The sequence below is a fragment of the Ochotona princeps genome, chromosome 19 (genome assembly GCF_030435755.1).
Source record: "Ochotona princeps isolate mOchPri1 chromosome 19, mOchPri1.hap1, whole genome shotgun sequence".
NCBI classification, from domain to species: domain Eukaryota; kingdom Metazoa; phylum Chordata; class Mammalia; order Lagomorpha; family Ochotonidae; genus Ochotona; species Ochotona princeps.
Window position 1 is genome coordinate 49,331,764 of NC_080850.1, and position 13,189 is coordinate 49,344,952.

Consider the following 13,189-nt stretch of genomic DNA (forward strand, 5'->3'; position numbering starts at 1 on the left):
TCCCCGAGCCAGCCCCCGGGTCTCCCGGGAAACAGACTCGGCGGGTCTGGACCCGCCCCTCCGCCTGGTGGACCAGTGGCACTAGGGCCTGGGCCACCTCCCGCGCCGCCTGCGCCCTGCCGAGACCCGCCCGGGAGCGGCTCCCGCCTCGCGCCGACGTCCGGGGCGGGCCCCGCCGCACCTGGGCTGCCCCCGCCCCGGTGCCGCCCTCGCGTCGCCAAGAGAACTTTCGTCTCCGTTCTCGCGGCCTGGCACGCCCCGCGCCTCCCGCACGCCGGCGACGGGCAGCGCCCGCCGTGGGGTGGGGACAGAACGTGAACTGGCCACGCGTGCGAGCCTGGAGATGCGGCTCGGGACCCCCGGGCGGGCGTCGCCGCCCCCCGCAACGAACTGAGCCCTTGTTCGGCGACCCCGAGCGGCCCCTTCCGGCTGCGCGGCGCCTGCGGGTGGGGCGCGCTCCGCCGAGACCTGGGCCCTAGCCCGGGGGTCGTGGGCACCCCCCAGGCTCCCGAGAGCGGACGCCCCGCGCGGACGGGCACAGGTGCGGACCGGGACAGGAAGCCCTCCGGGTCTCCGAGGGGACTGCCCGCCTGCGGGATCCCCTGCCTGTTCGCCGCTCCAGGTCCCGCAAAACTGCTGGAGGGCGCGTGCTGCCCCGCCCTCGGAGGAGCGGAGCCGCGGGATGCGCGGGAACGTGCCGCTGCCCTGGGCGCCCAGTTGGGCTGACGCGGACTCCCGGCTCCGGCGCTGACCGTGCCCGGCGCGAACGCTGCTCGGGCGCCTACTCCGGCCCCCCGCGCTGACTTCCGGGCCGCTCTGCGTCCCCGGCTTCTCGCTGCCCGCGCCGGGAGCTGGCCTTCTTTTTCGCCCTGACCTCGGCTGGGACAGCGAATGCTCGGCGCCCGGGGGTCATAGCTCCCTGGCTCGGCGGGACGCGGCGGCAGCCGCCATGGGCTGTTTCTGCGCGGCGCCCGAGGACTTTTACTGCGAAGTTCTGCTCCTGGATGAGTCCAAGCTGACCCTCACGTCGCAGCAGCAGGGCGTCAAGGTGGGTGAGCGGGCGCGGGCGAGAATGAGCGAAGGCTAGCGCGGGCCCTGCCCAGACCCAGTGCAGAGCCACTCTGGGGGTTCCGGGCCACTCTCCGAGGTACCCCATTCCTGGGCAGAGATCGTCCCCGGACAGCAGTTGGACCTGCTCCAAGCTGACCCGACGCGAGTCCCCTTCCCTTGGAAGACCCCCTTTTGGCGACACGCTTCCTGAGACCATTGGGGACCACAAACGGCCAGCAGTTGGCTGGCGTTGTGGAAGACGTTTGTGGAGGACCTGTTCGGCTGGCCATTCCCTGGGGGCACAGCCTGCACTTGGGCACGCTCCATCCAGGCTGTGCAGAAGTCTAAATTCCCAGCTGTCATTCTGGAGCGAGGGACAAAAGCCATCAGCGAGGGCGACAGCATTGTTAACTCTCCCCTTTCGGAAGTTGTACAATAGCACACAGAGCCGGGTGCTCAGGAGCGGATGTTGATTTCCCACTCTTATTGGTGTTCCAGTCCTGGGAATCAAGAAGAGAACTTAGCTCCTACATTCGGTGTTCCGTGTGTGCTTGGAGCGGTGTGGTGTATTCGGAGTTGTGTGGGTCCGCAGTGCTCGGCAGGTACTTGGTGTTCTGCGGAGTGTGAGTGGATGAAGCAGGCACCAGTCAGCCCGTGCTGGATTCCTGATTGTCCTCCACGCAGATTGCCTGTGGAGTGTGTGTATGTGTGGTTGTGGTGGAAACAATTAACAGATTAACTTATGATGTGATTCCAAGGCAACAAGGAGATGTTCCTGAGCTGGGAAGTCCTTGGGAGTGGGTGCTGGCTGTGTGGTGCGGGGGGCTCGGGAGTGAGGGATAACTCACAGTTGTTTTGATCCCTGGAGGGAGCTCTTGGGCCTTACAGACTAACGGTAGGTGAGCTGTGGAAGGATAGTAGCTGCTCTACACTGCACGGAGGTGTGGCAGTCACAGCAGGTGGGGACTCCTCTGTGTCCCGGGGTTGTTGATGGCCACACTGTCTGCCAGGTGAGCCGTCCTGTGCACCTGCCAGGCTGCCGTAAGGATGTGTGTGATCGGCACCTGTTAACACTGTGGGGTGTGCGACCAATCGAGCGTGTTTGTGTTCTGATGGAACACCGCATCTTGTCTGTGGATGATACTCAGAAGTTGACTGGACCTGTGTGTCACTGTTCTGAGTGTTCGATGCTTAACATACTTCATAGACTTCCAGTGGTGTGTGGGTATAGTGAGCTTGTCCTGCGTTGGTTACGCTAACTTCTACTTTAGTTGATGAGTGGAAAAGTAAATAGTTACTTTTGAGTTACTTGCTAAAGCTAGGAGAGACTTTTCCCCAGGGATAATTTCGATTCTCACCAAAGACAGAGTTAAGCAGGAATATCAGTGACTCCATATGCCCCTACAATTGAACTAGGAAAAAAGCTTCTTGCATTTTTCAGAAATATTTCTGTTTTCAGTTTGATGACCCTGTTTCCTGTTTGGCTTTTTGTTTTCAAATGAAGACAGCTGAAAAAAAAAAAAAGGACAGCTAAGTTTGTCTTAAAATTGTCCAGACATCTGTCCCTGACTAGAAGGAATCACACCAATTCCTGAATAGTTCAGAATTTGCCGATAGTATTGTTAGAAAAAAAAAATGCAGAGGGCCTGGCATGATAGCCTAGTGGCTAAAGTTCTTGTCTTGCACGCACTGGGATCCCATATGGGCACTGGTTCATATCCTAGCTGCTCCACTTTCCATCCAGCTCCCTGCTTGTGGCCTGGGAAAGCAGTAGAGGATGGCTTTGGGACCCTGCGCCCATGTGGGAGACCCAGAAGAAGCTCTTGGCTCCTAGCTTTGGATTGGCTCAGCTGTGGCCGTTGTAGTGACTTGGAGAGTGAATCATCAGATGTAAGATCTTTCTCTGTCTCCCCTTCTCTCTGTATGTCTGACTTCCCAATGAAAAGGAAAAAAATTTTAAAAATGCACAGTGAATTTGAATAAAACATGAATTGTAGCAGAGCAAAGTGAATAAACATGGGGGAAAGGAGGTCTTTTTCACGCGGCTCATTCTGAGTTCTGTCTGGGAAGACCGCGGTGTGTGAGCAGGAGGCTGGCTGTGCTGAGCCTGGTGTGTGTGAGCAGGAGGCTGGCTGTGCTGAGCCTGGTGTGCGTGAGCAGGAGGCTGGCTGAGCCAGACCCCGGTGTGTGTGAGCAGGAGGCTGGCTGTGCTGAGCCTGGTGTGTGTGAGCAGGAGGCTGGCTGTGCTGAGCCAGACCCCGGTGTGTGTGAGCAGGAGGCTGGCTGTGCTGAGCCTGGTGTGCGTGAGCAGGAGGCTGGCTGTGCTGAGCCTGGTGTGTGTGAGCAGGAGGCTGGCTGTGCTGAGCCAGACCCCGGTGTGTGTGAGCAGGAGGCTGGCTGTGCTGAGCCTGGTGTGTGTGAGCAGGAGGCTGGCTGTGTTGAACCCATGCGTGTAGCGCTCGGCTCTCTGCTGCCGCATCTGTTGTTATCCAAAGGGTTTCTGCTGTGCTTGCTCTTGGCTTTGTGAGTAGTGTTTGTTTTGAGATGGTTTTGTTGGCACCCGGGCTGGGGGTGGGGGCAGGTAAAGATTTTATGACAAAAGCTGGAATGTGGCTTGCACTGAGCTTGCGGGTTGTCATTTTGGTAGCCAGAGCTTTTCAGGGGAGATATCATGTATGTGATCATAAATTTTGCCTTCAGAATTGCTGGTATAAATGTGGGGCAGGGCAGTGTCTTCCTGTTTGTGAGCCTTTAGCCCCTGGAGTTGTGGCATGTGCTGCACAGGGGTTGGTTCCCCACCTGTAACAGCAGGTGGACACTTGACTCATGCCCTGCAGTCTTTACTGAGGTGTTCTGCATGTTTACCATCCACCTGTGAGCTGCTCAGGAACACCCCCACCCCTCACGCCAGGGTTCCTGGGAGTTCACTTTGATTGGAAACTTCCGGATGCACCAGAAAACCAGTTAGAAGGCAGGGGCTGAAATGACATGCATCTCTCATAAGAAGTATTATAATTTTCATTCCAGGTGGACTGTTTAAGACAGCGCCTCGGAATGCGGGGTTCTCTGTGGATTACGCCTCGCGTGTGTGTGACCTGTGAGATCCGGGTTGGGGGCCGCGCAGGCCCAGGTGGGAGCTGTAACCTTGCAGCTCCCCTTTCTGCTGGTGTCTCCTTGGCCGTAGGACGCCCTGTGTGAGCCATCCAGGTCTCAGTGCTGCCCTGTTGTGATGGCAGATGAGGACAGTCCCTAAACACACATTCTGGGTCTAGTGCGGGTGCCTAATGGCTGAAGTCCTCGCCTTGCATGTGCTGGGATCCCATATGGGCACTGGTTTGTGTTCCAGATGCTCCACTTCCCATCCAGCTCCTTGGTTCTGCTCTGGGAAAGCAGTTGATGATGGCCCAAAGCCTTGGGACCCTGCACCCACCTGGGAGAACCAGAAGAAGCTTTAGGCTCCTGGCTTTGTATCAGCTCAGCTCCGACCGTTGTGGCCACTTGGGGAGTGAACCATTGGGCAGAAGATCTTTCTATCTCTCCTCCCTATAATTCTGACTTTCCAAGAAAAGAAAAGTCTTTAAAAGCAAAAAACAAAAACAAAAACAAAACCACACATTGCATGTTCATAGGAAATGCTTTGTTTTTCCTTGAAAATATTTTTTTTTCAAAAACACCTTTTAATGTTGATAGGTGAATCCAGGCCGGCAGCTTGGGAGGGGGAAGCATTGCGCGCCCACTCCTGCAGCCAGCGGCTGCCTCCCTTGGCTGAAGGCGAGCATGGTGTCTGCAGGCTCCAGGCAGCACTGCCCGAGTTCTGGCTGCGTGCAGTGTTTATGTACTCTGCGACTGGGACAGGGCCGAGGGCAGGCCGGGCCGGAGCCGGAGTCTGTGCACGCTCAGCTGCTCATTCTCACTGACACAGGCAAGGTGGGGCTGCGACTTCGGCCCTGTGGCCTGTGCCAGGTTTAGTGCGCGCTGAGCAGTGGGAGCCCCAGGAGGCCTCCCTCTAGGAGATGCTGGGAGCCCCTTCCCCTGTGCTTGCGTCCCTGGATACCCAGCACCGGTGCAGAGGCACTGCTGGACACCTTCCTGTCTCTTCCTCCACCTGCCTCTGTTGGAGGGGCGGAGGAACGGTCCTGCCTCTTGCTCGGTGAGGACTGCGTGGTGCCCGCACCGTCCCACACTTCCCGTTCTTACTCTGGGGACAGCGGAGGGGTGGTTAGGAGCAGGGCGCTGAGGGCTGCATGTTGGTGCCGTCCAGAACTTACCCGCTGTGGAGCGTTCGGAGACGCGTGTGCTTTTGCCTGAGGATGGAGCCGGTGTGGCACCTGCAGCCCCGTGGTGTCCGTGTGAGGACGTGGCTGTGTCCTGCCCCCTCTCCTTGGCCTTCCCTGCTTTCTGTCCAGAGCCTGGCCTCACGGTGGCACGTGGCATGCTCTGCCTAGTCTTGCTCTGTGTGCCCAGGTTGAGCTCTCTCAGGGCCTGCAGGACAGGTCATCTTCCCGTGCATTCCAGGAGCTCTTTTTACTTCCTGCGCAGCATTCCTGCTGACAGGTGTACCCTTCTGTGTCTCAGCGCGCCCTCACCCACACTGTTCCTGAAGACTGAAATCAAGTGCCACCTGTTAGGAAGCCTTTGGCCGAGCCTGACTGGACCCTTGTCTGCACCCCCTGCACCTCCTGCAGTGTCGGTGTTGGTTCTGGGCTCACCTGTTTGCTGGAGCAAGCTGTGACCCAGCATCTCTAGCTGTGAGCTGCTGCTAACGGATGCTTTTTAGCCGTCATCTGAGAAATGAAGGGCGTGTTATAACTGGGATAGCTGAATTGGCAGTCTCCCATGTGAAGAATAAAGTTCCTTTGTTAGGAAAGCCTCTGAGTGTGAGGACCCTCACTGTGGACAGCCTGGGTCAGACCAGAGGGCGGGCAATGTGCTGATGCGTTTCATGCATGTATTTTGTGAGCAGTAATGTCTATTCTGGCAGCTTTCTGCAGTCTTCTGGAACGTGGGCGTATTTGTGAGTGGTAACAGATGCTCATAGGTACCTGCCAGAATGAGAACACGGGGTTTCCCACGGTGGGTGGCACAGTCCTGCCCTAGCCTCACCTCCCATTCAGCTCTGGAAGTGACGTGGTCTGATCCAACCTTACTCCCAGGCCTTGTTCAGCACAGTGTGTGTGTGTGTGTGTGTGTGTGTGTGTGTGTATCTGCAGGCTGTGTGTGTCTGTGTGTGTGTGTCATGGACTTGACATGGCTGAGGCCAGAGACCCCGCTCAGCCACAGCTGTTCCTCTGAAGCTGTGGCCAGGCTTTCCCTGCCGTGTTAGTTCTCTGTAGATCGCTGTGTGTGGCTCCTGGTTGTCTACCTCGGGCTGTCAGGGCTGATGCCCTTGGCTTTGAGTCCGAGTCTCATGTATGGAGCTGAAGCCGGCAGCTGTCTGCACAGGTTGTAGGCCTGGGTTGCTATGTGTGATGAATTCCAGAACCGGCCAGTTTACTTGGTGACTCAGAAACCCGTCCTGCCACAGGGAGCATTGATGCTGTTCTCACAAGTGTGGCTTGCATTCCTGTGCCCTGGGAGCTGGTGTGTGTTTCCTGTTTGCTCTCCCTCTCCCCCTCCCCTGGTACCACCACTCCTGGGGACTGCAAGGCCTCTGCCAAGGCTGGGTGGAGACATCCCTTTCGGAGTGCCTTTTTAAGTCTCAGTTGCTCTGAGTCCAGTCTAACTTCCTGCTAATACACCTGTGAGTCAGTGAAAGAAGGTTCATGTGTGTGGGTTCCTGCTGCTGACGTGTGACGACAGAAGAAGGATCCTGGCTTCAGCCTGACCCAGTCCTGGTTGTTGCAGCCAACTAGGGAGTGAACCTGCAGATGGAAGATCTGTCTCTGGATTTTGTATTTGTTGTTGCAATGGCCAGAGTTGCTAGGCTCAGCCAAAGCCAGGAACTGGGAGCTGCTTCCAGGTCTCCCACATGGCACTTGGGCCATTTTCCTACGCTTCTCCCAGGCACATTAGCAGGGAGCTAAGTCAGAAGTGGAGCATTGAAGGCTTGAACCAGTGGCCAGGCAGGCCTGGTAGATGAGAAGGGCTTGCTCCGGGACTCGGTCTCTGCCCTGCTTCCCTGCTCTCAGCCCCGGGCCATCTGCCCAGAGTCTGCCAGCATGCCCAGGCACCTGCTCTGCTGCTCTGCCTGATCATGATGCCACATGAGGCTGGCATCTTGTGACATGCTTGGGTTGAAGCTACAGCCACTGGATCCAGATGTGCTGGTCAGAGGGTGTCCACTTTCTGGAAAAACTCGCCCTCAGTACTCCACCTTTGCTGGTGTGTATGGCTGCCCGATGCAGGGAAAGGTTTGGTTTATTCTAGAGGTGATGGTAAATAAGGGGACTCCTGAGTTCCTGGTTTCTGAACCTTCAGACTGATGAAGCTGTCCAGGGAAGAGTCTGTTTCTAACCTTGCTGGCCTGTTTCTGCCTTGGGGCCTTCACACCTGCTGTGTGTTCTGCCCCCAAAGCTCTGCTCAGCTTCTGCTGGTCCTTCAGGGTTGCCCAAGCATTTCCTGTGTCCACTGCACTTCTGGAGAGGCCCCCCTCCTTGCGGTGCCCAGCTCGGGCACCGCAAGTCTGCCTGTGGTGGCTCCCCCCTTAGCCTGCCTTGCAGAGAGATGTCCTCACTGAGGCCGCCATCCTGGTGGGGTAGGGGGGCCCCACTCCTGGCCGGCACCCCTGCTCCTGGCCGGCACGCTCGGAGCAGCCCAGTGCATGCCTTGGCTGGTAGCCCAGCTCTGAGCGTCCCCAACCCGAGGAGGGTTTTCGAAGGCCCTGATGACCAGGCTGCTGCCTGGTGGAGTGGTCTGCTGGGCACCTACCCTGCCCTGCCGTGCCATGGGGACAGACATCGTCTGGTTCTTTCACTTCTGTGCCTGCTGAATGAGGAGGATGATGACCCGAGGGAACTTCCGAAGTTCCAGGAAAGTGGAGTTAACTGAGAAATCGATTTTGGTGCAAAAAAAAAAAAAATCTGTACATAGTATGCATTTTTTATGAACTTTTTGAAAACCCCACATAGGAGAGGATGACTTTGTTTTGGTAACAAGAAAAAATCTGCTGCTTTTGTTTCTAGATCAGGCCTGCTTATTGTTGAGGACGTGAGGGTTTCCTCCGTGGGTGATTGCCAGCTGCTTCCCTGTGATCGCCGTTGCTCCGGCAGCGACGTGGACAGCCTGCCTGCTGTCGGTTTGGTTAGACAGGCCCTGTGGTTGCCTCCCCTCTCACACATCACTTGCCCTGGGAAGTCTCTTGCCAGCCCCGCCAGGCCTGGATAGGCTGCAGCCCTGGCTGACGCCCCCCAATGAGCTCCCAGGCGCCCCCAAACCAGCGGTGTTCAGCTTCACCGGGCTCCTGCCTCGGTAGCCGCTGTAGGAGAGCCCTGTGGGTGTCAGCTGCTTGGTTGGGGTGATTTGATGCATAACTCAAAACTGAAATAAAAACTCTACGTAACATATCCCAAAGTACCGTGTGTCTGCAAGAACATGTCTCAGCATTGTGGGAGGCAGAATGCACCTGCTAGAGCTTAGCTGCCCGAGGTTTGGGGCTGGACAGACGCAATTTTGCGTCTTCAGCACTGTCCCCCCCGCCCCACCTTTGTTTTTGTTTCTGAGAGGCAGTAAGACATGGAACTCCCATCACTGGTTCACTTGCCAGAGCCTACCACAGCCGGGCTGCGCCTGGCTGAAGCCGAGAGGCAGCAGGTCCAGTTGTGGGCGGCAGGGACCCACGTGCCCCTTGGCGTGTGCATTAGCAGGATCCTGGATCTGAGTGGGGGGAGATTCTCACACCCTGCTCTCTGGTACGGGATGGTTGTGTGTCAAGAGGCAACGTAACCTGACAGCCCCCAGCACGGAGCCTAAGCGCTTTTGGTGCAGGGTCCAGGAGCACATTCCATCGTAAGAAGATGGCTGCCGTGTAGCCGCATAGTTAGGGTGCTCAAGTTCCCAGCACGCCTGAGCTCAGCACCTCTGTTCTGCTGCAGTGCTCCCTGGGGCAGCGGTGCTGGCTCAGGGCATGGGTCCCTGCCATGCGCATGGGAGCCAAGGGGCACAGTTCTGGTTCCAGGCTCTGGGCTTCGATCGGCCATGGCCGTTGCCTCTGGGCAGTGAGCCAGCAAATAGGAATGCTCTCTGTTTCTGTTCATTTCTCTTAAAAGAAAAATCAGGTCCACGATGAAGCATTCAGAAGGCTAGCTCAGAGTGTGCTGCTTGGGGGAACTAGAAATAGTGAATGAATCATGTTCTGTTTGAAATGAGTTTGCTATCAAATGGTTGGTTCTTCTGTTTGTTCTATTTTCCCTCCTGTGTCCACCGAGGCTTCTGCTAAGCTGGTCTCTTGTGCCCCAGCAGCTCTTCTGGGGAAAGAAATCACTTTTGCAGGAGTGCACTTCCCACAAAGCAGTAATTTACTCATAAGTGTGTGTTTATCCCTGGGGACTCAGGTAGAGAGTGGGGGTATTCCGAGAGAGAGGAAGGGCCAAGGCTGCTTTCTGCCCCCTGTTCAGCTGGGGCACCCCGAGGGCTCCCAGGGTTCCCCACAGCTGCTGCCTTCACTAGCCCCAAACAGGTTGTCCTTTGGGAGACTGAAGTCAGCAGGTCAGTGCAGCCAGTGGTGCCTAGGAGTTGTGGGGGGTGGCAAGCACTCCTGGGCCCTTCTCACTCTTGAATGCACAGCCCTCCTCGGGAAATGACGGTCCGCAGCCACCCAGGACCAAGTTGGAAACCTCCCCCAGGTGGTTGGCGTGCACAGCAGCTCTTGAGAGCTCCCTCCTCTTGGACTCCCCCACCCTGCCTCTGGACCAGGTAAGGGTGATTCTGCCGGCCCAGCTCTCTGTGGTGCTTCTACATCGAGAACTTGGACCAGGTAAGGGTGATTCTGCCGGGCCAGCTCTCTGTGGTGCTTCTACATCGAGGCCTTGGACCGCTCTTCAGGTGGCGGGGAGGAAGGCGTCTTTTTGTGGAAATTAGCCATTGGTCACCAGATGCTGCAAGGTTGGTGATGCGCTGGCTGCCCTGCTGAGTGTGGGCATCCTGAGCTGTGAGCTTTGGCTTGGCTCTCTGATCTCAGGGTGCTGTGCGGTCTCTGCAGTGCTGCTGCTGCAGGAGGAGGCTGTGTCCTGTCCCAGGAAGTGCGGCCAGCTCTCCTCCTGACCAGGTGTTCAGGAACGGCCCAGCTCCCAGCCTCGTGGGGCGTGGCTCTGTGCCGGCTCACTTCTGTGTTGTGGCTTCTTACCTCTCCCGGGTTATAAGGATCTGTGTCGAGGAGCTTCTCGGTGTTTCTAAAGGAGGAAGTTGCTTTGGTTGGTTGAGGCATATGCTAACAAAGCATTCAGTGTGAGTGAGTCCAGGCCTGACATTTCAGTAACCTGTTACAGAGTGCTTGGTCAGGCTCAAGATGGGCAGGGTGGCTGGCAGTTACAGCCATGTTGGAAGATGACGTCATGACAGACTGTGTGTTCCTTGCCTTCGTTTCTCTGTCCCTGGCAGGGACAGAAGATTGAAGTACTTCACTTCCATATTCCATTATTATTGCCAAAATCAGATGGGTAGGGGCTGGCATGGTGGTGTAACAGGTTAATACTGCACCTTCAGTGCCAGCATCCCAGAAGTGTGCTGGTTAGTGTTCCAGCTGCTCCACTTGCAGTCTAGCTCACTGCTGATGGCAGTGGAGGGTGACTCAAGTCCTTGGGACCCTGCACTTGTGTGGGAAACCCAGGAGAAGCGCCTGGCTTCTGGCTTTATGTTGGCTCAGCTCCAGCCATTGCAGCCATTTGGGGAATGAACCAGTGGATGGAAGATTTCTGTCTCTCACTGTAATTTTGCCTTTCAAATAAAAATAAATAAATAAACCAAGATTGGTAGATTTTATTATTTATTTTTGAGTACAAGAAAGAGCAGATTGGGAATGTCCACCTGCAGTTCTGACTCACTCTCCTGGGTTGATGTCTGATTTTCTCTCTGATGTGATTGCTAGTGGGTCCTCGTCATTGCAATAAAATGACAGCCCGTGGAGCTGTTTTATACCCAGCCACATGTGTGGGTAGAAGGTGTTTGATACCACAGAGCTGCCCAGCTCTGGAAGTGCTGCTCTAGCTGTAAATGTCATTCTGCAAGCAAAGGGAAACTTGCAGATTATTTAACAGTTACTTTAAAATGTTGTAACCTGGAAAGATCTGGTTCTTCTTGGCCTATGATATGTTGAACTTGGGGGACTTGGTGGTGTGACTGTGGTCACCTGGTTGAAGGTAAGCTCTGCCCAATTAGAGCTGGAGGTTGGCACCAGTGGGCATCAGCCCTTCTGAGTGGAGTCTGAGAGGGCAGGCCAGGAAGGTGCAGGCCCAGCTTTGTAGAATGTGGCCTCGGAGCACTGCAGCCCTCCACAGTGCCGTGTGGCCATGGTGATGCGGGCACTGGTCCTGGGGCAGGACGCCTGCTCCCTGCTGGCAATTTGTGTGTGTGTGTCAGAGCTGAGGCTCTGGTCTTGGTGAGTGCTGGAATCAGCAGGTATGCACACACGTGTGCTCAGGATTTCTGGGTGGCACTTTCTTCCCTTGCCTTCTTGGCAAAGGAGGTTCCCATCCTGTCCGAAAGACACCGTGTCCCTGATGAGGTGGTGTGGAGGGCAGGCACCATCTTCTCTGGTCTGTGTCCCAGTCCTGCCTGATGTCCAGGTCCAGTCAGGGTAACTGAATCAAGAACCTCAACTCAGACGTCTCTCAGTTTATGATCCTCAGTGTAGGGTTAAAAAAAGGCTCAGGGGTGAGTGTGGGCAGTGCAGTTCAGATGCTGTGTGGGACTGTCGCGGGACCCCAAGCCCCCAGTTGCTCGGCAGTACGTGTTGGCCTCAGGAAATGTGGCAGATTCTTCTTTTTGCTGTTTTTAAGAATAGCATGGCTGCCGCGTTACAGCTTTTAATTTATTACATTTGTGTTATGGCTGTGTGTATTACAGCTCTCTGGATGTTACACCTGTGTGTGTATAGCTCTGTGTGTGTCGCAGCTCTGTGTATGTTACACCTGTGTGTGTCACAGCTCTGTGTGTGTACAGTTCTATGGGTTCCAGCTCTGTCTTATAGCCTCTTCTCTCTCATTGGGTCACGGCTTCTGTCTGCTGGGTTCATCAAGGGACATTGAAACCTTCCACGTTACTGCTTCTCTTTTGGGTTCTTTGTCTCATGACTATGAGAAACGAGGCATATTGATGAAGAGGAATGAGTAGGCTTGGGAAGCTCCTGGGAGTCAGCAGGGGTCCCCTGGGTAATACTGACCAATGGCTGTGACTAGGGGGTTTTTATGTGGTTCATCTGATTGGTTGAGATATATGGTAATGAATTTAACATGAGCCAGTCAGGGAGTCAGCAGAGCTGGAATATGATTGATGTAGCCAGGAACCAATCAGCAGAGGCTTAACATGGAACTCATATTACATAGGGAAGTTTTGAGTGTGCTGAAACAGGTCCGTGGTGAGCCAGGACTGGTGAAAAGCAGGAATCATTCGGCAGTAGTCAGACACGAGGCTGCAGCTGCAGCACATACTGCAACAGTGGGAGCTACTCGGCTAGGTGCCTAGGCCTAAAATCTCCAGTCAGAGCCCCTCCTGGGTCAGGATGCCACATCCCACATCAGACCACCTGGGTTTGAGTCCTGGCTCTGCTCGCAAGTCCAGCTGCCTGCTGATGTGCCTGGGAGGCAGCAGCTCTGGGTATTGTGCAGAGCAGGAAGGGCTGGTGTCTGAAGTGCAGTTTCATAGCTTTCTCCTTTGGGAACCCCGGTCCATGGTCCTTTGGAAGCCACTTTGTCACTCACCGTTCTCCAGGATTCCGAGTCCCTCAGCTGTCGTGTCAGCTGGTCTTGGACCCTTCAAGTCCACGGAAAGTTAGAGTGAGCAAGTTCAGGAGGCCCCATGCCTGTGTTCCACAGAACTGGGCATCCGCCTGCCCACTGCCCTGCCTGGGGCCTGCCCAGGCCTGTACAGCCCTGCTGGCCAATAGCAAGGCCCTTGCCAGGATCAGGGTGTGTGTGGTGCCTTCTCTTCTGGCTCGTTCATGGTGCTTGTAATTGCTCGCTGGAGACCTAGACTCTTACCCTGTTTC

At 55.9% G+C, this 13,189-nt stretch overlaps 1 protein-coding gene across 1 annotated transcript in view; it reads left to right on the top strand.

The window, feature by feature from the left end:
• Window positions 1-925: 925 nt before the first annotated feature.
• EPB41L4A (erythrocyte membrane protein band 4.1 like 4A) overlaps window positions 926-13,189 on the top strand; it is a 99,124-nt gene continuing 86,860 nt past the window's right edge. Inside the window, exon 1 of the mRNA XM_058677546.1 lies at window positions 926-1,048. Within this exon, the coding sequence (XP_058533529.1) occupies window positions 950-1,048 (99 nt within the window). The 5' untranslated portion in view covers window positions 926-949. The remainder of the gene's footprint in view (window positions 1,049-13,189) is intronic.